Source organism: Felis catus, chromosome A3 (assembly GCF_018350175.1).
Source record: "Felis catus isolate Fca126 chromosome A3, F.catus_Fca126_mat1.0, whole genome shotgun sequence".
In the NCBI taxonomy this organism is placed as follows: Eukaryota; Metazoa; Chordata; class Mammalia; order Carnivora; family Felidae; genus Felis; species Felis catus.
Window position 1 is genome coordinate 113,000,877 of NC_058370.1, and position 24,788 is coordinate 113,025,664.

General features: G+C 37.4%; 1 protein-coding gene across 1 annotated transcript; it reads left to right on the top strand.

The window, feature by feature from the left end:
• The first annotated feature begins 522 nt into the window (after positions 1-522).
• FAM98A (family with sequence similarity 98 member A) lies at positions 523-16,728 on the top strand. Its single transcript, XM_003984328.5, has 8 exons — positions 523-686; positions 3,869-4,017; positions 6,091-6,225; positions 10,059-10,243; positions 11,255-11,335; positions 11,892-12,008; positions 14,680-14,847; positions 14,937-16,728. The coding sequence occupies exons 1-8, from the start codon at positions 634-636 to the stop codon at positions 15,603-15,605; spliced, it is 1,557 nt and encodes a 518-aa protein (XP_003984377.1). The 5' UTR covers positions 523-633; the 3' UTR covers positions 15,606-16,728.
• The last annotated feature ends 8,060 nt before the right edge of the window (positions 16,729-24,788 follow it).

Consider the following 24,788-nt stretch of genomic DNA (forward strand, 5'->3'; position numbering starts at 1 on the left):
AAGTTGACGCCTCTCTAAGCCTGGAATAAAGCTACCGCCGCCACAGCGAAATCAAATGGCACGCTATCTGGCGTTCTCGGCACTGGCCCGTCTACGCCTGTCCTAAGGAATTAGAGTTTTCCCTTTCCCCACGCCCCACAGCTTAGGCGAGAACACGCCAGCACGCTGCGGGCATCCACCCGGGTGACTCCCTGGGCTCCCAAGACTCCCCTTCAAAGACAACACCCACTAAGTCCTGAGACGCCACCCCCCCAAGCTCCTCCTGCGCCCATCTCGCTCCAATATTCGCACATGCGTACACTCAATAAAGAGAAGTTAAAGCGCTCCCCCTCGAGGTAGGTCCCCACGCCCAGCTGCCACGCAGCCAGTCCTCCTGCCCTTCTTCGGGCCACCGGCTTCGCTATTCACTAATACGCATGTGTAACACGGTGCCGCCCAGCACCCCTTTAGCCGGCAGGGGTGGGGCGGAGGGCGGGACCGAGTTTCTTGCGCACGCTCCGGGCATGCGCAGTGCAGCGGTTGAGGCGCCAGCTGTTGACTTGGAAGTTCCGGGGAGGCAGCGCATGCGCGAGTGTACGCGTTGCCGGCGAAGAGGGGAGCCTGACGACTCGGAAATTTGAATACCACAGTAGCATGGAGTGTGACCTCATGGAGACTGACATCTTGGAGTCGTTGGAAGATCTGGGGTAAGACTGCCAGGGTACGGGTCTCCTAAACCTCACACTGCCGGCCCCCGGGAACACCTCCTCCGCCCCAGTCGGGGACACCTGCCTTTGCACGCCGCACCCGGTGGCTCCTGGCTGTCGCCTCCATATGGCTCCAGGACCCCAATGCCACGTCCACTGTCTGCCCTGCCGGGTCGGGGCCCTCCTAACACGACGACCATAGGCCTGCCCTGTGCTCCCTGCAGCCGAGTTACCCGCAGCGTTTGTCAGTCATGCGTGTCATTGTCTGGGCTCTGGGTTCTCGCCACCCCCCTCCCCGAGCTTCTCTTCTTGCTCCCCATCGTCTTGCCCTACCCCCTCACTCTGGAGGTTGCCAAAGTTGATTCTCTTTTTTCCTACTCGTTCTCCAAACTTCTGCTCGTGTCCTGAGCCCCTGCTCCTACCCCACCCCATTTTCTCTCAAAAAAATCTCCTTTGCCCAGTCATCTCTGCATGCACTCAGGCTTCCCTAAGCCACATGCCTGCATCCATTCCGGTAGCCACCTCACTTATGTACCTAACCTGTCACCACCTTCATGGGAACCACTTGCTGTTTCCCCTGACAGTGACACTCTACTTCTTTAAGCCACCATTAGTCCCTACTCTTAGAGTCCTCTTCAGCCACCACATCCCCTGCATGTTTGTTGTGCATTTTGTCTCTTCTTACAGTTACCCAACCATGATTTAGTATCTAGAAGCTGGGAATAGGGCTTCTGATCTCTCTGGGTCACTGAGATCAGTGTACTCTATTAAAACTTGAGAATTTAGAACCTTTTGGACTACGGGTGGTTCCAGAAATAAACTGTGGAATTACATTATGTGTCTACAGGTAAATGGTGTCCAAAAAATACAGATTTAGCTAGCTGTATTTATAAAATAACAAGTCCTTTGTCAAAACTCTCCCCAAGGGTGTTCATGACATGGAAACCTTTGGGGGAACCTTTCTTTAGTAAAGTCCACCGACGGGGCCTCTGGGTGGCTTAGTCGGTTAAGCTCTGACTCTGGCTTATGTCATGATATCATGGTCTGTGAGTTCAAGCCCCGCATCGGGCTCTGTGCTGACAGCTCAGAGCCTGGAGCCTGCTTCAGATTCTGTCTCCCTCTCTCTGCCCTTTCCCCACTTGCGCTCGCTCGCACTGTCTCTCTCTCTCTCTCTCAAAAATAAATATTTTAAAAAGTTAAAAAAAAAAAAAAAAGGAAAGGAAAGGACACCATGAGGTTCTCAGAGTCTGCCCATTTAAGTAACTTGCTGTCCTGGTAGATATTTTTGGGAAAAGAATTGGTAGTGTTTATCTTTTTTTGTTACAGTGAATTATCATTGTCTCTCTCTTTGGAGCATGCTCTGAATTTTCAGAATATTCCAGGCTTTAGGGGGCTTATTTCTTTGATTAGAGTATAGGTAAAAGTCACATTCAGCAAAATGGTCTCTTTGGCAGACATCTCAGACTAAATTGATTGCTCGCATATGAATCCATTCATTCAGTAAACATTTTTAAGGAGCTCTTGTGCTCTGGGGCAGTGTTGGGCTGATTATTTACTAGCCCAAAGTGAGGTAGAAGAAAAATTCACACTGTGAGAAAATGCTGTGAGAACTGAGGACGAGGGTCTCTTTACACTTGGAAAGCAAATAAAGTCCCAAAAGCTTCCTAGAAGAAATGACACTTAAGGTTAGCATTGAAGGAGTAGTAGACTGAGGGAAGAGAGCCTTATTTAAATGTAGTCATTCTGCTTGGGTAGATGTTGCCTAAAGAATTGGTGATGGATGCTGTTTCTTCCCATTATTGTTGTACCCTTTTCACTGTATTTTCTGGAGTACTAAAAAAGTAGTTGTTACTGTAATCATTGTAATCAAATAAACATTTGAGATGGGTTGTAATGTACAGCTCATCAGATTGAACCATCAGATTTTCTGAAAACTTTGCTATAAATTTTAAGCAAAACTACTGAGTTTGATGACATTCAGTCATTAAAATTCAGGCCTCATTGATGGACATGTACGTTTAAAGGATTCACTGAGAATTATTACAATTTAAATGACTATCATTTATCTTTAATCTGGCACACAGTATAAATTCAATAACTATTTGTAGAATAAACTAACAAATTCTAAATGTGTAACACAAGGAGACATTTGTAGGCCTAGTCTTTATATTGCAGTATCTAATAATTTGTGGGTTGAATCTAGATGCCAGACTATATAATCTCACTTTTTGTGTAAGGTTATTTTCCATTCAATTCAGTGTATAAACACTTAAGTGCATTTTAAAAGAACCAAATTATTGTCATTTCTCGAACATCTCTGTACCTCCAAACTTCAAATTATCTTAAGCATACTTAATGTTCATCTTTAATAACAGTGTTTTTATCGGTATTTCACTTAAAAGATAAAATAATCTTCTGAAGAACATATATTTTAAAATTGCTTTGAGAATGACAGGATCTTTGGTTCTAGTTATATTCTAGGCTGGGGTTCATTATTACTGTTGTCTTTTATGAATATGTGAACATTTAATAATATTTTAAGATTATGCTTGAATCACTTAAAAAGGGTTAGGATTCAGATGCACCAGTTTGCCCAGACATCAACTTGCCAGCAGTTATTCATGTTTTAAATAAATCAAGACATTTCTTGAGTACTAGTATGCCTTAATAGTCTTAACTGTCATTAAATATAGAAAAAGCAAATAATTGATTAACTGACAAGTTTTTGCTTTTAAAGAAAGTCATTAAAAAATTATCTAATTCATTTCTGGAAAAAATTCTAGAAAAGATAACCTAAGTTATATTTCTGAAATTGTAAACCATAGTATAATGAGCTATCACTTTTTAATGTTTTAATTTCAATTAAGTTAAAGTAAGAAAATCTTTGTACAATAAGAGCTTTCAGTGAATGGATAGAAGTTGACATAATTTAGTAGTGTATATGATTCTATTAAATACTCCTATGTATTTTGAAGAATTGAAATGCAATTACCAAGTAGCTTATTTTTCTAATCGATTTTGTTAGATTAAAATTAAAAACTTAAATTTTATTTTCTGTAAATTTTATTTGTATTTGCAGGTTTAGAAATTCGTCCTCTAACTACAAATAATACATAGATAAATTGTATAAAATATTAGGTGTGATTTTATATTCTTCTGAAGTATAATTTTTTACTTACCAGTTACAAGGGTCCATTGTTGGAAGATGGCGCTCTGTCTCAGGCAGTCTGTGCTGGAGCCAGTTCCCCTGAGTTTACCAAACTCTGTGCTTGGCTGGTGTCTGAATTAAGAGTGTTCTGTAAACTAGAGGAAAATGTGCAAGCAACTAACAGTAAGTAAACATTCAGTTTTAGGTGCAAAACATAAAATTAAAATTGGGGTATTGTCAGTTGAACATTATTAGTACTAAACCTGAAGTTTTAAGTTTTTTCTAAGTGTAAAAAGAAAAAAAAAACATTAAAAGTTGAAGTTAAGTGAAAGTTGAAAAGATCTTATTACTGAGATACAGAAATGGGAGACAAGTATTGCATATATGAACTTTCCATTCTTTGTAAAACATGACTTGTGAGCTCTTAAATTGGTGGCTAGAACTCAAAGTTGGAATGTTTTTCTTAGGACCACTAGATTCCAGGAGGACATGTGGCATGTAAAGTAAATGCATTACAGTTCTTTAATACATGGGAAGAAAGAGAACACTTTCTTCAGAAGTTTTCTGTATTGCAGAAATGTATCACTAGATCCACCACAATCAGATGCAGCACCATCAGATTTACGGTGTTGAGAGCTGTTTTATACTTGCCAATTTTGTTATTGTATTAGCACTACTTTGTTTATTCTGCAAAAGAGACAGAAGCTTGGAACCTAACACTACACCATCTGGCTCCCTCCTACCATAGGTAAACCTACAATGGGAGACAAAGATAAATGCCTACTTGTTAACCTACGCTCATGGAGAACTATACACATACTCCCCACCCACACCCGACACAATCCCATTTGAAGAGCTCACGTTTTTACATGTTTAGTATATTTAACGTGCACATGTTAGTTGCAGCCGTTTCCAATTATTAAGGACACTGTAGCGTAACAGTAATGATAGCATGGCTTACGTTTATTGAGCATTATGTTCTAAGCATTTTCTATGTGTTAACTCATTTAAAACCTGAGGCAGGTTTTATTGCTCTTTTATACATGAAACAAGAAAGCACAGCTAGGTTAAATGCGTTGTCTGAGGTCACACAACTAGTGCATGATATCACCAGAGTTCAACCCCAGCAGTCAAGATTGGGGGTCAGTACTCTTAATACTGCCTCTTGGCCTCACATTTCAGAGACTATAGGAACTTGTGAAAACATGTATACTAGATGATAACTATAACCTGGAGCCCCTTTCAAAAGAAAACATCTCATAGAAGCCAACATACAAAACAGGTAAAATGTACCTATTTGGTTGAAGTTAAGAGGGAGTATGTTTAACACAAGTCTCTCCTCCTCCCTGGCTCCTTGTAAAGGAGTTATTTGGAATTTGAGTTTACAGAACATTTTGCAAAACAGTAATAGAGCCTTCCCATTTTACAGATGAGAAAATGAACTCAGATCAAGTGATTCAGAGTTTGTTGATTTTTGCCCCTGTGTGATAGAAAGCCATTAGAAAGAATGGTAAGGAAGAAGGGGCATTGTTTTTCCTTGGTTCACGAGATAAACTCTGTACTTAACGTGTTATGGGAATACAGAATTACAAGTCATGTTTGCTAACTTCAGATTTAGTCTCATTGGGAATGTTAGGCACAAATGGAACCACTGGAGGTTAGTACAGTAATTCAGTGCTTCACTTTATGGTTCACAGCAGGAGGAAATCAGTGAGCGCAGCAGCACTTGGGGAAGGTTCTATCAAGGACCAAGATCACTGGGCTTTGATGGGCAGGTGAGGTTTGATAGAGGAGAAGCACATAGAGGGCATATCAATCGCAGGGAATAACTTAAGTGAAGGCACAGACGTGGAAATGAGTCTGCCTGTTCCTTCGACAGTGAGGAGACTGGCGTGGCACAAATGGAATATTTGTGGAGGTAGAGGGTAACTACTATATATATGTCATAGGTACTACTACATAGCAGTTTGCAGGGAAGGTAAAGTGGAGAAGCCGTGAAGAAGAATCTTTAAGGGCAGACAATTAGATTAGGTGAGGTAGAAATTAGGAAACCATTAAAGATTCTCCAATAAGGGAATAACCTAATGAAAACTTCTCAAGAACAGAAGTTGGCAGTGGTGTGAGAAAGGAAGGATTTAGAAGTCAAAGTAACTTGTGTTAGGAATATCCTGTTAAAACTTTCAACTTACATATATAACTTTTATGCTAATAAGAAAAACAATTTTTATTAAACAAGGTTATCTTAATTCTTAAAAGGCCCGAGTGAAGCCGAAGAATTCCAGCTTGAGGTGAGTGGGCTACTAGGGGAGATGAACTGTCCATATCTTTCACTGACATCTGGGGATGTGACCAAGCGCCTTCTCGTTCAGAAGAACTGCCTCCTTTTGCTCAGTAAGTTCATAGCTACTAGAATGTAGCTGTTATTTTTTATTCATGTTTTCTTTGACTAATAAACTGGCTGTTTACTATTTCATTACGGATTGAAATCAGAATGCTACATATTTTTAAAAAAAACTATTACATTTTCAACTTAGAAGCTAATCGTGGTCCTGTGCACTGGTAGCAGCGTTGTTTTGTAATTACTCCTCTTTTATCATTTAACTTTCCTGGTACTCGAAGTATTATGCTTCACCTAATGTGACCGTAGGTAGTGCCCAGTATTCAAGTGTGTGATCATTAAACCTTAGCGTTCTGGACTGGAAGCACATTTTAAAACAGACTAGGAAGGTAGTGTGGGAATAATGAAGATTTTTTAAAAAAATTAAAGTGTTGTATATTGTGGGTATTTCTTTGTGGCTGGGTAATTGGGGGTTTTGGTTTTGTTTGTAAATCTATCAAATTACAATGTAAAATTTTCTGGAATAGTATTTGAATTTTTCGTGCACTTACTGATTATTCTGGGAAATAAATTGTTACAAAAACTTCTTTCTTTCCATGTTTTTTGTATACTAACTACGATTTCTTTCTTCACCCTGAAAAACAGTAAGTAGACTCACAAATTTTATTGCCTTAAGTGAACCCTGCAGTAAACACAGCCAGTAGTCTTAACTCACAAGTTTTGTAGCATCTGAGACACATTTAGATTAAGCTTTGGTTAAGTGAATATTATAGTTCTTATTATGACATAAATAGGTCGGGGTTTTTAAAATATTGTCTTTATAACTGTGGTTTCTGAATAATGTGACAGCTCTAATTTTGAAAGTTCAGTTTTTTTTAAATGGTGTTCATAGCCATTATACCCAGACACTGAGTTATTCCAGAATCACTTTCATAATTTCCCCTTTGTTGAATGATTTTTTGGGGGTGGAGGGGGGTATACACATAAGGTTAGATACTGCTTGAAATACTAATACTGCTGCATGTAGTTCTTAGGTGTGCATTCAGTATCCTTCAAATTGTGCAATTTCTAGAACTGGCTCAGCCACAGTGTACTCACTCGTTCTTCCTTTGTAACACTGCTTACCAAAACCTAGTATTTGGCACTCGGGATATGTTATCTTACATAGGAAGATAAGAACTTTATGGAAAGCTTAGTAATGATCATGAATAACTAATGTTTTCAAAGAGCTAAGAGTTGGGCCTTTTTAGTGTTCATACTTATAAAAACCACTTTGAGGGGTGCCTGGGTGGCGCAGTCGGTTAAGCGTCCGACTTCAGCCAGGTCACGATCTCGCGGTCCGTGAGTTCGAGCCCCGCGTCAGGCTCTGGGCTGATGGCTCAGAGCCTGGAGCCTGTTTCCGATTCTGTGTCTCCCTCTCTCTCTGCCCCTCCCCCATTCATGCTCTGTCTCTCTCTGTCCCAAAAATAAATAAACGTTGAAAAAAAAATAAAAAAAAAATATTAAAAAAAAAAACCACTTTGAATATAAATCTTTATGAAATGCCTTTGACTCTTTTCCTGTTTCTTAAGCAGACTGCACTGAATATTATTTTGGACTCGGGGTCATAATTTATAGACTTTAATTTTTTTTTTAATGTTTATTTTTGAGACAGAGACAGAGCATGAACGGGGGAGGGGCAGAGAGAGAGAGACACAGAATGCAAAGCAGGCTCCAGTCTCTGAGCTGTCAGCACAGAGCCCAATGCAGGGCTCGAACTCACAGACAGTGAGATCATGACCTGAGCCAAAGTCAGAGCCCGACTGAGCACCCAGGCGCCCCTAGACTTTATTTTAATGTGCTATCAACTCAAAAGCTCCTCAGTAATATACAACTGTTTGCTTCTCAACTAAATGACTAAACCAACTAAAGGTTATGCTGCTCTTGGAATTCATGCACATATACATTACTCCCTCCTCTATCTTTGCTTCTGCTGTTTCCCCTTTAAAATATTCCCCTCAGTTTGTATTCCCTGTCATGCTAGTATTTATGTACATGTGCTCATTTTCTTTTCGCTCTGTATAAATATTTCTCATCTTTCCAAGTATCAGTTGTCACATCTTAATGCTATAATTTTACTTCTCCAGCACCCTTGAACTTCTTAATTTGAAGCTTTTAATATATTGTGTTCCAAAGGGGAATATAACCAATCTCGTTAGAATTGTTAGTAGACTAGACTTTTGAATGAGTGGCTAAAAAACTCTCCTGTGTCCGGTTAAGAAGTTTTAGCTGTTCATTGCCTGTCTGGTTGTCCAATTATTTCCCTTAGGTAAAATAAGTCAGATATCGGAGTTCTTAATAGATAAAGAATTATTCATCTTTTTATGCATATATTCTTTATTCCTAACTAGATTGCCAGTAGAGATCATCTGTTTTGTTTTGTATTATATTTCCAGTACCCTTCCTAGTACTTTGAACTTCAGTTACAGTTAATGTTTTTTTTTTTTTTTGATGGGAATTGTATTGGTGAACTAATTTTATGGATGCCTGAGCTATGTTGTCCCAAATTTGGAGAACCAGTTTATTAAATCATATGATTTTCTAGAACAAGGGTTGGCAAACTTTTTCTTTAAAAGGACGAGGCGGTGAATATTTTCAGCTTCGTAGGCCATAAGGTCTTTGTCACAACTCCTTAACTCTGCTGTTGTAGCATATACCAGCCAGAGAGGTTATGGAAATGATCATGGTAGTGTTCCAGTAAAACTTTATTTAGAAAAACAGTGGTTATTTTCATGACCATGGAGTTTTACTTTTTTGATCTTTTAACTCATACAGTTTGCTGTATGGAACACATTAAGATTTTATCAAAACCAGTTAGAATGACCTTTCCAGCAGCTTGGCTGTTATTTATTGTTCTAGCATAACACCTTGGGTATAGGAAATGAGATACCCAAGCTGATCATTCTTTGGTATTTCTCATAGGACTTAAGAGCCCTATGGCTTTTTCCACAATGTCCAAAAATGTCTTTTTCCAAAACTCTCTTTCTAACGTCAGAAGGTTCTCACTTTGTCACATAACCGGAAATCCTGAGATCCAAATGATTATTAATCATCTTTCATAAAAATTTAAATGTCCTTGGGAAGGTTAAAGAAATAAGAGTGAATATTTTATACCTTCAGTCACCTGAAGCAGATTGCAGCCCTCATTATACCTGGCTGAAATCAACACATAAGGGGATGATATTGATACAGAAGGACTCTGCCAAGGAAAGCTTAGAAAGTTCTGTTGATGTTTTTCAGGGGAGTTGGGGGGAGTAGGGAGAGAAGGAGGAAGGTAGGAGAAGATCAAAGATGGAAGAGGGGTTTCTTTAAACAGCCAGAGAGGGGGGCATTAGGCTACTGGAGGCCGTGAGAAAGGATCTTTGGGGAATTTCGTTCCAGTTCTGAACAGACTACCTAAGTTTTGGAACGTAAGAGAGCAAGAGAGTTCCATCACTGCTGCATGTCAGTAGTGAGAAGTAAAAAAAAATAACCAGTTTCAACTGTTGCTGAGGATTGCCACCTGCCACCTTTGGTAAATTTGTTAGCAGATGCCAACCCCTGTTCTGGATAGTGGGATAACACAGATCCAGATTTTTAGATGTGATCTACCTTGTTACTTTGGTTTCAAAGAAGAATCACTTATTTTAAATCACCCTTTAAACATATATTGATTAAATACCTGAACTACAGAACCAGTTTATATGTTATGTCATTTGCAGGTAAAAATGGTTTTCTTTTCTTGTTTTTATCCATTCTTGCAGCTTTAAAAGTTACGTATCACTAGGTCTATAGAGTTGTGACTCCAGACTTATGACTATTAACTGTAGCTGTATCTCATTTTGAAATCTTATTTTGTTTACTTCAGCATACCTCATCTCAGAACTAGAAGCTGCCAGAATGCTCTGTGTGAATACTCCTCCAAAAAAAGCTCAAGAAGGAGGCGGTAGTGAGGTCTTTCAAGAGTTGAAAGGCATATGTATTGCTCTAGGAATGTCCAAACCTCCAGCCAATATAACTATGTTCCAATTCTTCAGCGGGATTGAAAAAAAAGTAAGACCTTTAGTACCAGATTGTAGTGTATTAAAGGCATAGTCCTACATTTGTTTGAAATGAAGCGAGTTAATTTCTCTAAATGGGAACCTAATGTGCATATTATTGTTACTAAATGAGTTTTGGGTTTTAAATCCTAGATACCTTAAAGAGAAATTAGTGTTTTACTATTTTTTTAAACTTGTGAGCATGTTTCTTTTTCAAAAAGGAAGCTTTACGCTTTGACTTATAAACTGAAATAAGCTAGGTATAATGTAAAAAGAATTAAGACTTAAGTCCTTTTTAAAATTTTATCACTGAACTTTGAGGCAATTAATTTTTAAGGTCTTTATCATTAAATGTTATCACCTTCCTTTCCATTGACTGGACAGAAAAGGATGTCAATGTTTTTGGTTTTTTAATCCAGTCACTTTGAGTCTTACATGTTTCAGATGGCAAGCTAGGTTTGTTGACCACTACTAACAACCTAGTATGTGAAAATAAGTCAGAATTATTTTTATGCCACATGTAATCTACAGTTAAGAGGTTTTAAAAATATAATTGACTAGGAATAAGCAATTTTAATAAATATAAGAGAATGGTATTTGTTAAAGCAGAGTTATTCTCTGTATGCATATCTGCTGGACTCTAAGAATTGGTACATTTGCATTGTGGGGTCAGTGGACACCATGATGCACAAATTCGGCTGAACTCTACAGGGGAGCAGCACTGTATCCATAGTCTATATTTTCTGTGTGTTCATTCATCCATTCAGCAAATACCCATTGAGTGCCTACTGTTGTCAGGCACTGTTCTAGGTACAGTGAAGGAATCATGCTTCCATAGGCACTTGAGGAGTGGGACAAGTGAGTGTCTTTATCGTGTGGGTCTTGTACATTTCAAAACATCCTCCACCTTTGCCTCTGTCAGGAATCTTCTTTTGATGGCAAGATATGATGGGAAATGGGAAGATGAGGAAGATATGTTTTACTTTTAGATTTGTTTATTCATTCATTTATGTGTTTGTGTCAGTTAAAGGAGACCTTAGCAAAAGTTCCACCTAACCATGTGGGAAAGCCTTTATTGAAGAAGCCAATGGGACCAGCCCACTGGGTGAGTAGCAGTCATCTTGAGTAAACTCGGTAAAGAACCATCTACCTCTCTCATGGTGTTGACACTTACAGTTTGTGTTGTTTAAGTTATGTTTTCTGATATGTAGTATCCTAGCTGGACATTCTCAGAATCAGTTTTGTGAATCTTAAGATTTAGGCAGAATAATTTGATTTGTGTATGATTAGAAGCACTTACCTCATAATTTGTAAATATTTCACATAGCTAGTAAAAAATAAATTGCAGTCGAGTATGTTTCTAATTGCCAAATGGGTTGCCTTCAAGCCAAAAATGTCACTGGGCTAAGCTTCACACAGTGAAATATGGGAAGGCTTAATGAGAATTCTGTGCTTACTCTTTATTATGTTTTGAGACAATTGTTTTGCCTATTTTTTCATCAACTTACTATAACTTTTAGTACTATATCAAGTAATTTGTTTTGTGCTAAGTGCTGGGGAATTAATTGGTTATGAATGAAGCAGACACAAGTTTCTGCCCTCTTGGAACAGGGGGTCAAGCAGATTTAAATTCTAACTGGTCTTTTAAATTTTGTTTTTAGGAAAAGATAGAAGCAATTAACCAAGCCGTAGCCAATGAATATGAAGTTCGGAGAAAGCTGCTAATAAAACGTTTGGATGTCACTGTCCAGTCTTTTGGCTGGTCTGACAGAGCTAAGGTACATACTAAATAATTTAAAAGAGCAGAGTATTTATAGACCTGATCCTTAAACATTCCTAGCACAGGTTAGCTATGGTGGAGACTACAAGAGAAATGCATAGGAGACACATACAGGAATTTTTCTTCAATGAGTTGCTGAGTAGCAACTCTTCCAGCTATTCAGCAATAATGAAGAAAACATTTTTTTCAGGCTTTTCAGTTTTTTTTTTTTTTTAGCAAAACCGTATGTTTTAGGCCCTACTAAGAGTACCCATTTGCAAGAGAAATGGATAGAGTATTTAAAAATCGCTAAAATAATAAATTTTGAAATCACTTGTTTGCTATACTTAAAGCTAACAATTTAATTTGTTACTTAAAGTGAGAAATACTGGATTTAGCAAGACCAGATATTACTGTGCATTTATAGAGAATTGGAGAATCTGGTAAGACTTCAGTTTTACTTCAGATTAAATGAGATAATCCAGGTAAAGATCTTGGTCATTCAACAGATATTTATTAAATATTAAATATCTACTATACGATCAGTAAGCAGAAAGAAATTGGCACACTTGACTAATTTGACCTCCTTAGAACCCTGAAGTGGAGCTGATCCTTGAATTTATGGGGAGGTTGGTCCAAATGTGTATGAGGTATTCCCTTAATAGTCTATTCCTGTTTGAAAACAGATTTTTTTTCTGAATTTTAGTTAATTGACTCTGAAATGGTTTTGATTTAGTTCTCTGGTTATTTGTTAATAATATGTTATTTTCACCTGGAATCTTTAAACCTTAGCAAAGCCCTATTTGGCTGCTACATTGTTGGGGTAGATATTTATCAACTTGCAATTCTTCAGTGTTGGAGAGGGGTCTTAGAGATCGGTCTTAATTCCCCTCATTTTCAACTGAAAGAAAATGGAGGCTTTGTCTGAGACCTCACAGCTACTTGGTAGCAACACATGGAGCAAATGGTTCTCTCCTGTGACTATTGTAGGAAATACCAGAAACAATCATTTCACTCTCAGCGGGGTCCATGCACTTGAAACAAAAACCTTGCACCTCTTATAGCTAGAAAACCATCTACTGACTGACGTCAGTGCACTGACTGAGGCACTGACAAACCACGGTCCTGAGTTTGGCATCGGCATGACAGCACAGGGCATCCTGACCCTGTGTGTTGGAGCTGCTGTTTCTCTCCCCATTTTGGACATCTCTAAGATAATCATGTTTAGTCTAAGTGATATTTAAGATCCTTTTGAACCATAATACACAGTGATTTTACACACTATATTAAATGTATTGGGGAAGATCAGCATTGTACAGATTACTTACACAAATCTTTTTTTGTTTCCTCTAACGGAATTTAGGTACTGATATCTCATTTTGAAACTTGGTTTTAAAGAACTTCATAGAAATTACTTTATATGCACAAAATGAACTTGTTTCACATAATGAAATTTATGTACTTGTATCACTTTGAAATTGCATTTTAAATCAGTTTTATTTGCAACATAAAACTATTTTCTCAAAAGTGTTTGTTTCCATTCAACAAACAGTGAGTCGAGCACTTACTGTAGGTACAAGTGGCTATAAAAAAGAAATACAAGACATTCAGGAAACATTCCTCCAGGCAAACTATGGAATGACAATCTCTTTATCCTTTTAATTATTAAAGAAAACTTTTTCAAATAAAAAGTCACTGATCATCCCATTGTTTTAACCACAATAGCTGTTTTCATTTTTAGTATTATCTCCCTTCTTTTGTCTATATATACAATCATAACAAACTTTTTTACATTCTATTTTTGCACATAATTTAAACATTCACCGTCCATATTTTAAGACCTGCGTATAACTGACACCAAATATTATGTCTTTGTGCTATTTTACTGTGTATCGTACTTGTAACTGTTGCTTCCAAAATTTAGTAGATTGGAGATTGTTGTTTCTGACATTTAGATTAATTTGTCTGGGAAACATTTCTTATATTTGTTTGAACTTTACTTTCTTGTGTGTGAGATTTCTCTTTATGTTCTTTGCTCATTTATCTTTTGCAGTCTTGTGTTTCACACACATCTAAGTGGCCTGCCCCGGTGTCCCAGTTTCCCAGTGTTTTGTCTCTCAGGAGCTGACAGTTCTAGTCATTAACTTATCCTTCTACTAAATGGTTAATGTACACCTTTTTTCCTTATTTATTACTTATAATAGAGGAAAGTATTACACAGGGGGATCACTTTGGAAGAAATGTGTCCTGTTAATTAGTACAAATTAATCATAGCTAACATTTTTTCTCATTGTAAGTAAAGATGGGAAAATTAAAAAGCAAAATTACTGAAATGGTTTACATCCTTGTATCTACCTAGATAAAACGAATATATTTGATCTGAGACCAATGGCAGGGGGGAACCTTTTTACCTTTTTGGCCCCACAATCCTAAAGGGAAGCCCCTTGACCCTTTGTATCTCCCTCCTAGCCACCTCCCAACATTATTCTTTGCTCTAATTAGCAGGTCTCACAGTTGTATCTTCAGATAGTTATTGACTAGGTTGGAGCAGTGGTGAGTATAAGTTTCTCCTCCAACCTTAAACCTAGTAACATTATCAGACATTTGGGAAGTCTTGAACATATTTAATATCAGTGTTTCTTTTTCATTTTGAAAATTGACTTTTGTCTTTGAACACTTTGTTTCAACAGAGTCAGACAGAAAAATTAGCAAAGGTTTACCAGCCAAAACGCTCAGTCTTATCTCCTAAAAGTACTATTTCTGTCGCCCACCTTCTGGCTGCAAGACAGGACTTGTCGAAGATTTTAAGGACAAGCAGTGGCTCTATAAGAGAAAAGACTGCCTGTGCCATCAATAAGGTGATTAAAGTATCTTCACTTTTCTTTCACATACATTTATTTCTATTTATAAAAATACAGCAGTTTAAAACCTCTTTCTTACCCCATAGGTGTTGATGGGCAGGGTGCCTGACAGAGGAGGTAGACCCAACGAAATTGAACCTCCACCTCCAGAGATGCCACCATGGCAGAAAAGGCAAGATGGCCCCCAGCAGCAAGCAGGAGGCCGAGGAGGAGGGAGAGGTGGTTATGAACATTCCTCATATGGAGGACGAGGAGGTCATGAACAAGGAGGAGGGAGAGGTGGACGTGGTGGCTATGACCATGGTAGCCGCGGGGGAGGAAGAGGAAATAAGCATCAAGGAGGCTGGACGGATGGAGGGAGTGGAGGAGGAGGAGGTGGCTACCAAGATGGTGGTTATCGAGATTCAGGTTTCCAGCCAGGTGGCTATCATGGTGGTGGCCACAGTGGTAGTTATCAAGGTGGTGGTTATGGTGGCTTCCAAACATCTACATATACAGGAAGTGGTTACCAGGGTGGTGGGTACCAGCAGGACAATAGATACCAAGATGGTGGGCATCATAGTGATCGAGGCAGTGGTCGTGGAGGGAGAGGTGGTCGTGGAGGCCGGGGTGGACGTGGAGGCCAGGGAGGAGGTTGGGGAGGAAGGGGGAGCCAGAATTATCACCAAGGGGGACAGTTTGAACAGCACTTCCAGCATGGAGGTTATCAGTATAATCATTCTGGATTTGGACAGGGAAGACATTATACTAGTTGAGGCTACGGAACCTTACATTTTGCTAGAGCTCAAGTAATAGAAACTTAGTTTCAGAATTCTGAGTCCAGCATCAATTTTGAATTAATGTGAGACCACAGGTGGCAGGCAGATTCCTGCTTGGCATAAGTATTTGTAGGTCTTCATTCAATTCTGTTTTGTTTTTTTTTAAGGACTTACATAATGCAGTTTGTTTGAGAAACATATACAACCTCTCTCCTTTGTATGAAGAATTTTTTAAAAGGTAATTAAAATTGCCTTTAATTGACCAGTAGACTAATTCCACAGTCAGAACATGTGTACTTTTTGGGGAAGAAATTACTTGAATAAGTAGTTTTCAAAAAGCAGTTTTGAAAATGAGGATTCTCCTAGATTTTTTTAGATTTACAACTAGGAAGGCTTCCTCATATTAACAGTCCATTTATATGTGTTTTCCTTGAAGTATTCTAATGCCTATTTTCCAAGCACAGTTCTGCCCCGATTGGCTTTTTATTCAGAGAGATTATGCCACATTTGCTTCATGATAGGACTTTGGGTCTGTTCCTATTAAATGAGCTCTTCTGCAGATAGCACATTCAGTAGCCTTATTCTTTTGATGGAATACTGTACCATATGCTCAACTCTGAAAACCTTGAACACGGCCAAAATCCGTAAAGATTATAAAAGCAAACTAAGTTGTGAACCTATAATACATGTAGGCATTTATATAGTATAGCAATTCAAACTGACCTGCATCCATTCAAAACAAGTTCCTCCTTAAACCTTATTTTTACTTGAAATCTGTTAGAAGAAACAGCAAACTGAAATTTGTTTTATGCACGAGTTAATACCACTGGCTCAGCAAATACAAAATTAGTTTGCTTGGGGCAGGATACTTTTTTTGTAATGGAAGAAATGCACTACCAAGTAAGAGGACAGATTTTTGCTTAGTGCAGGAGGCCCTTTATTATTGCTGCAGAAAACAAAAGCCTGGCTGAGTTGATGTTTTACATTCTCCTTTACTGAAATCTACATGAAGCTTCGGGCTGGGTTTTTGTAAACGTAAACATTGTCAAGCTGTGAAAGAAAATGGCTGGAGGTGTGCTTTGTGTGAAAGGTGAGCAATAAAGTATCTGTATGTTCTCTCTCTGGTTTGAGTTTTCTTTTAGCTACTTTTAAAAACTGAATTATTGTGGATACTTGTTTCCAGCTTAAGAGCTAAGAGTTTGGTTCCCCAAAGATTATTGAGTGTTTCTTTAAAACATAATTTGTAATGAAAGATAATCCTTACCCTAAGGCCATAAATAATTGAAAAATACGTATTTCCAAATTTACCTTTCACTAGAACATTACAGCTAGAAAGCTTCACTACTCATTTCTGGCCACTGGGGGGAGCTGTTGTTACACAATGTATTAGGCAAAGATAAATTAATGACCCTAATCTTTCAGGGTTTTTTTTTATTTTGCCATTCTTCCTACGAATGAGGGACATTTTTCTTAAAAGGAAGTGAATTGAAAATATATGTTTGTAAAAACAGGAATAGTATTTCCTTTTCCTACTAAATGTCTTGCCATAGAATAGCAATATTATTTTTGATATTGAGATAGGCACATTCTCTTGGTACCTAAAAACCATTTTAAAAACCTACCTTGATCATTTTGTTAATTTTACCGGTTTTTTAGATTTTTTGGCAAGACTTTACCATCCTAAAATGTTCAAACTTGAAGATAATTGAAAATACTCTTATTTATCATTAAAGATTTTAAGGTCTGTCTTGAAAGTTGTAATTATTGGTGTCTCTATGCTATTAAATATATTTAGTATGTATAGGGATGTCCTATCAGAAATAAAATTGTCAAGGTTTCACATCTTAACCTAGAATGTATTCTCAGTAGTTACCTTAACATTTGCTTTATCTGTTTTGTAACCAAAGACTCCACAGTATACCTAATGAATATGTTTCATTCTTTTGACAAACATAATTTTGATTTATTTTTGTGGTTAATAGACTGCTTTTCGAATTTGAGCATGTAAGCAAGCAAATACACATTTTTTTTATGATGGCTCTAAAATTTGCATCTCCGTTTTCTGCCTCAAACTAGCATTTTACCCCCATTATAAACCCATAAAAAGATGGTCTTTTAGTTTCTCCTCTTTGACAGACTAAGTTCTCTCTGAATAGGGTATCTTTCAAACCACCAGTTAGTCATTATATTAAAATAAAGTTCTGAGATTTTGTATAGAGCGTGTATCGATTTTACACATATTCATAACTTTAACTTGCAGTAAACAATAACTAGATTAGGGAATGTGGGAATTTCTTGGAGAAATAAGATAAATGTTTAGATGGGAATTTTTGACATATGAAATCTTAAAATACTGTTAACTTAGATTGAGAAAGAACCTTTTGTTAGTGCTTTTGTTTCTTCTCTGAACCAGAAACTAAAATAGTGTGTCCACATTCTCTGTGGAGATTATCTGACATCTGCCACTATCATTCTCATTTCTTGCTCTAGATCCAAACTGAGCTAGTATCCATCCAACTGTGCTGGACACAGAAGAGTTAAATAAGTTCTTGCTAAGGGAAACCATTTGAAATCATGTCTGTATATACTAACCTATTTTCCCATGCCCAAATCACTTACATTCTATTGGATTTTTTTATGTTGTGCCCATTCTACCTTTCTGGATATTTTATTTACCTATATTATATCCTTTTGAAAATAGGTTTTAGACATATTCATAATAAACCATTCTGTCTTAAGTACTTTGGATGGTATTTGATTCATTATTTTTTAACAGGGCCATTGGGTTTACTTACAAAATACATTCATCACAGGGTACCTAATGTTATATAAAATGTCTTTTTTCCCTGCTATTCTTGTTTCTCGTTGCTCACTAACATAATTATAATCATTAGAAATGTTCTTTTTGTTCAGTGCTCCGTTTCCACAGTTGTATACATTAATGTATTCCTACAGTTCAAATCACTGATGGAGGCAGGTACGCATGTCAGTGTTTGAACTCACTCACCTTGGGTACTTTTAGTCACCTGTAAAAGTATGTTGGTAAAGATGTTGCATAAACACAGCTGTTGGCACGAGAACTTTCCCAGTAAATCATTTACTTCCCACTAAATGTAAATGAAGAAACCGAGGGTGGAACTAGAATAAAACTTTTTTTTAAACATGTTCCCTAAGAATTTGAGGGAAGACCTTGAAAAAAATATGGAGGTAAGTTAGTCCTGCCTTGGAAAATGTCCCGTGGCAGAGCCAGAAACAGGTAATTACAGAATATAATAAAAATGAAAGTTACACCAGGGTACTAGGGTAGCACAGTGTTTAGTATTGCTCCTATGAAGTAGAAACATGGTAGAAGCCAGTTAATAGATGGCTCTACATCTCTTCCTAAGTAATTTGGACCTAGTTTATGTGCCTCAGTATACCCGCGTATGCAACATAGATCTGGATTCTATGTAAATCACTGACCGGAGAAGAGAATGGATTTAAGGAGAGGGCAACGATTGGAATCAGAACCATATATTATATCCCATATAATAATAGGGAGGGGGATGATTTCAATCTGAAATTTGGGGACATGTCAGGAGACAGACTTGGGAATGATCAACATCCAGTGACTTTGCATTGGGATATTCAGAATAAGGACTCTATTAAATCACCAAAGAGGGAGAAAGGGCATTAGATCTTTCTAGATTAGACAGAATCTCGGAATCACTTAAGGAGTGATGGATCAGGGTCACAGAAGCAAGAGGAAAACAGCAGCAGCATGGGAATCTTGGTTTAGTAGTAACAGCAGTAGTCTGTTACCCTTCATCAAGAGCATTGTGTTACCCCAGTTTCACACAAAGAATGAAGCCCAGGATGGTTGTTGAGTAGACTACCAACATCCATGTAGCTAGTAAGCAGGAGGGCTAGAATCAAACCTAGGCTCCAGAGCTCAGTAACTAACAATTCCATATACTACAGGGATTCAGTGAACCAGAGCTTAAAATAGCCGTTATATCTTGTGACCTTTTCAATAGAACTTTCAGAACTAAAGCCAGCTTACTGGAGTTTGAGGAAGGAAAGACATGAAAGTAAATTTAGACTGTTTCCAGAATCTTCACTAGAGGAGAAGGACAGTAAAATAACAATGTAAAATTTAATGGAATGAAGTGTGCCCTGAGAGGTTACAAAAACCCAAGGAAATTTTCAAGGAAATTTTCGAGTATCTTCAAGAACCCAAAAGGGTCAACTGCAGAATTCTCTGTGAATTCAAAGCAAACCTATCTATCACTGACTGTATCTTAATGCCATTTTTTAAACGAGGCATTTACAAGATAGTGGAGAAATTTTCTTGGGGAAAGTTTTGAAAAGTACAATCAGTTCCTCAGGACAAAAAGGTTTACTCCCAGCATAGCTTCCAGCACTTAACACAGCCTTAGCCAGCACTGGCTCTAATGTCTCCTGCATTAGATTCCTACAAAATCCTTTCCCACTCAATGTACCAGTGGTACAGAAGACCAATCAGATGTCAACTACATTGGGGTGCTTGGGTGGCCCAGTGGGTTAGGCAACCAACTTCAGCTCAGGTCATGATCTCATGTTTCATGAGTTCGAGCCACTCATCAGGCTCTGCGCTGACAGCTAGGAGCTCAGAGCCCTCTTGGGATCTGTGTCTCCCTCTCTCTCTCTGCCCCTCCCCTGCTCATGCTCAGTCTCTCTCTCTCAAAAATAAACATTTAAAAAAATTTATTTTTAAAGTCAACTAGTGCAAAACTATAAAGAAATTTGTTTCATTCTAACCTTCAATTTTCAGAAATCCCAACTGAAAGGGATAAGGGAGGGCTTTTTTGTAATCTTATTTACAATGATGCTGAGATAACAGTTTTAAATATTGCACCGCTAACAGTTACCTTCTTTCCCTGTTATTTAAGTGCTTTCCCATGGAAAAACAAAAGTAATAGAAAGCATGTCTCCCCTAGAGGCACATCTGTAACAGACTAGGGCAATGAAATGTATACCTGTATTAAAATTGAAAAGCAATGTGTGGATACAATATTTGCCCAATTCACTTAGAGCACCGGGAGATGGGTGTTCTGGATTCAGAACTTGAGTGCACTAACAATTATTAAGTATGATAATCTGTATAAAATGCCCACCATGATGTACAGTACATGGTATAAACTCAGTGTTAGCTACTATCAATACATAAGTAATTACTGCTCAGGAACACCTTAAATAGAACCAAAGGGAGAATAGCTCTCGTCCCTTCCTGGTTCAAGTTTGGAATAAATGTTTCAATTCTCCTTATTACAACTTCAAAACAGCCTAAATTATCTTGATATCCTACATACAGACCTATGATGCTTCTTAATTCTAGTTTTTGTCTAGTAAGAGAAATCTTTTCCAGTCTATTCAGTGTGTGTGTAAAACAGAGCAGCTTTGCAACAGCATCAAGGACAACAAAGGGATGGAGGTGAAGATCAGGAGACTCCTTGTTTTTACATTTCTATCAAATATTCCCTCTAGTTGGGCACTTTCTTTTCCTAATGATAAAAAAACAAAAAAAACAAAAAACAAAAAAAACAAAAAACAAGGTAAACTAAGAAGGTAGGATGATGCATCTGATTTAGCATAGTTTTCCAAAATGGAATTAGCAAGAACATGCAGTCATTGCAAAGGATACGCTGCTCGAATGGATTGCTCTAAGTAAGGGAATAAATTCCCAATCCTCGTCTTCCACAAATACTCTTTCCCAAACCTAGCTGAGAAAATAACTTTTCCCACTTCACCAAAAGACAGACAAGCAAACAAAAAGTCCACAATATATCTCTGATATATTCCTCTTGTGAATTGCACCAGGTGTAAAATCCTCTGGGTACCAAACACAGAGACCTTAAAATATATTGGTTAACATCTATTCAAAGCACTCCTGCCCCTTAAATCTCTTTATATTTATTTCCCTTAAGGATCAAATTGGCCTGTCTAGGGAAATTCTGAATTCAGAGAAACCAAAAGAGTATTGGTTAGTTATGTGGATTATTTTAAATATCACCAGACTATTTTATAAAAACCAAATCTTACTACGATTCATTGGATACAACTCATAGACAAATTGTTAAACTCTTTCTTTCAGATTTGGAGGTCATTATTCAGTAAGGTACCTAGAACCTATTTTATCAAATCATGTCCTGAAATGTTTATTCCGATCACAGTCAATGCTCATTTCGTCTTACAGCAAGCAATAAACTTAAACTTATGATAAAACATTTTGTACATAAACTTAAAAATGTGCAGGTGAGCAGAAAGGCTTAAAGACCATAAGCTGGTAAATGTCTTCATGTATGTCTGAGGACTTACTTCATTAATAATGCACTGTCCTAGACCAGAAGTAGCTGCCTATATCGTGTACCAGAGAAGCCCCTTTTTGAGAGTATGATCTCTACTAGCACTGGGGTGTGTAGAACAACCCCTCTGAAGGTGTTTTAGCTATGGAAAAAGAGATGGCATGTGGCACTGGAAAGAATGCTATATTTGGAATTTAAAAACCAGTTATTTCATTTTTGAATAGCTATTACATGGCTCAAAATTCAAAACATAGAAAGTTTTTCACGGAAGTCTCTGTGTCCCTCTGCCACACAGTCCTCCCCCTACCCACTCATAGATATCTAATTTGTTACGGGTGTGTGGATGTGTCCTCTTTCAGACATATTTTACACATATAAAGAGAATAAATAAGCTCATGTTTTCCCTCCACTTACACACGAATGATGGCATGCAATACATCCATACATACTGTTTTTCACCTTGATTTTTCTTTAAAATTTATTTTGCAGACCTTTCTATATCAATTCATGAAGAGTTTCCTTTTTTTTTTTTTTAATGTCTAAATGGCATTACATTATATGGATAGATATAAGCGTTTATTTGTTTAACCCGGGCTTTATTAATTGATACTAGATTATTTACAGTGGTTTCCTATCCTGAACAATAATGTTGTGATAAGCCGTGTTCACTTTGTATTTCTCTTGTGTCCCAGTAGATCTTGAGAGGTCACAAGAGCCGGGATTCTGGATCCATACTGCTGGGGTTTGAAGCCTAGCTTCACCACTTATTAGCTGTGTGTCCTTGGGCCTGTTACTTAAGTTCTCTGTGCCTCAAGTTTTTCATTGTTGGTAAGAACTCGAGTCACTACAGATATTCGATGAATGGCCCTGTGTAAACCACCTAGAGCAATGCCTGACATACAGTAAATGCTGTTTCAGCTGCTGCTACTACTGCTAACATTATCATCATCATCATCATCTTTAGGATAAATTCCCAGACACAGAACTACTAGGTCAAAAAGAAAATACATGTTGAATTTTGACAGATGTTGCCAAAATGGTCTTCATCAAGGTTCCACAAATTTATATTCCCAACAGTGATATGTGAATGGAATGTCTACTTCCCCACACTCATGCCAAGAAAGTGTTCAAATTTTTTGAATCCGAGGAGTGAAAACTATTACTCTAGTACAGTTTTAAGTTATATTTCTTTTTAGGGAGAAGGGTAACATAGTGTGTCCTCTGGATTTCTTTTGGTGTGAATTATCTTTTCAATTCCTTTGCCCATTTTATTTGAAACCCAGAAGTTGAATTTGTCTTAATGAATTTGTAGCTCTGTGTACTGCATTCTACTTAAAAAGGCTTGACCTATGTAATAATTTAAAATATTTATCCCATAGTTTACAGTACAGTTTGATGTTTTTCCATGTAAATCTTTCGTTCATTTGTAAATTATCATGGTGTAAGTTTTGAGCTGTAAATCCAAATTTATTTTAAGCTTGCTTCCCAGTGGTCTCTAGTTATTTTGCTGAATTATATTTATTTTCTGAAATGATATGAGATGACCACTTTATCATATACTTAATTATCCTACTGCTTCCTCAGTTTCTGGACTTGGTATTCTATGTCTATGAATTCATACCTTTATAATATTGTGCTTCAATGTCTGATGGAGCTAATTAGTACTCACTCATTAGTATTTTTCAGATATTACTTTGCTGTTCATGTTTGTTCCTCCCCAACCATGAATTTTAAAATCGATTTGCTAATGAAAAACAAATTGCCTCTTAGCACTTTCTAGGAATTGAAGTAAGAAATTCAAAGGTTCATTCGAAGACAACTGAAATCTTTATGATGTTTCCTTCTTACCCCAAAATTTAGTGGCTTTCCATTCATCTCAATCTTCTTTTGTGTCTCTCAGGAGCACTTTATTTTATTTTTTAACTTTTTTTTTCTTTAAGTTTATTTAAGTAATCTCTACACCCAACATGGCTCTTGAACTCACGACCCTGAGATCAAGACCCACATGCTCTTGCTACTGAGCCAGCCAGGCGCCCCCATGTATGCAATTGTAAATCTTACGGCAGCCATGTTAAGTAAAAAAAGGTAAAATTATTTTTAATTATATATTTTATTTAACCCATTATCAAAAATGTTATCATTGCACCATGGAATCAATACTCAAAATTTCTTAAGGATGTAGTTTACCTTTTTTGTGAACTGTCTTTGAAATCTGGCATGTTTTCAACCTATAGCACATTTTAATTTGGGCTAGCCACATTTTGAGTACTCAACAGCACACTGGCTGGTGCCTACCATTTTGGATGGTCCACATCTGGCAAGTTATTTTTTGTGTACTCAGTATTTGGTATATCATGAGCTGAGAAGGTGAAAATAAATGTCTTGTTCCACTTATTTGTGTTTTTCTCATTGAATCTCCTACACTTTTGTCCTATAAATGTTGATGTTCTATAGTTTGGTGAAAAACATCTGTCTGTAATTATATTTTCATTGTGGATTGTTCTCTTTAGCATTAAAATAGGCCTGCCTTTGTCTCTTTTTGTGCCTTTTGCCTTGAATTTTATGTGATACTATATCTATGACCAATATTTCCTGTTTTCATTTGCCTGATATATCTTTGTCCATTTTTTTTTTAACTTTTGAGTGTCTGAATCACTTATGACAAGCCTCTCATACACAGCCTAGGACTGGGTTTTTCTTTACCAGTCTGAGAATCTTTTTAATAGTTGAATTTAGCCCATTTACAGTTATATGACAGATACATTTGAACTTATTTGAACTCTTCTTATTTTAGGATGTGTTTTCCATTTTTAGACTTTTAAAAGTTACAAGGTCTCTTTGCTTTGGTTTTTGTATT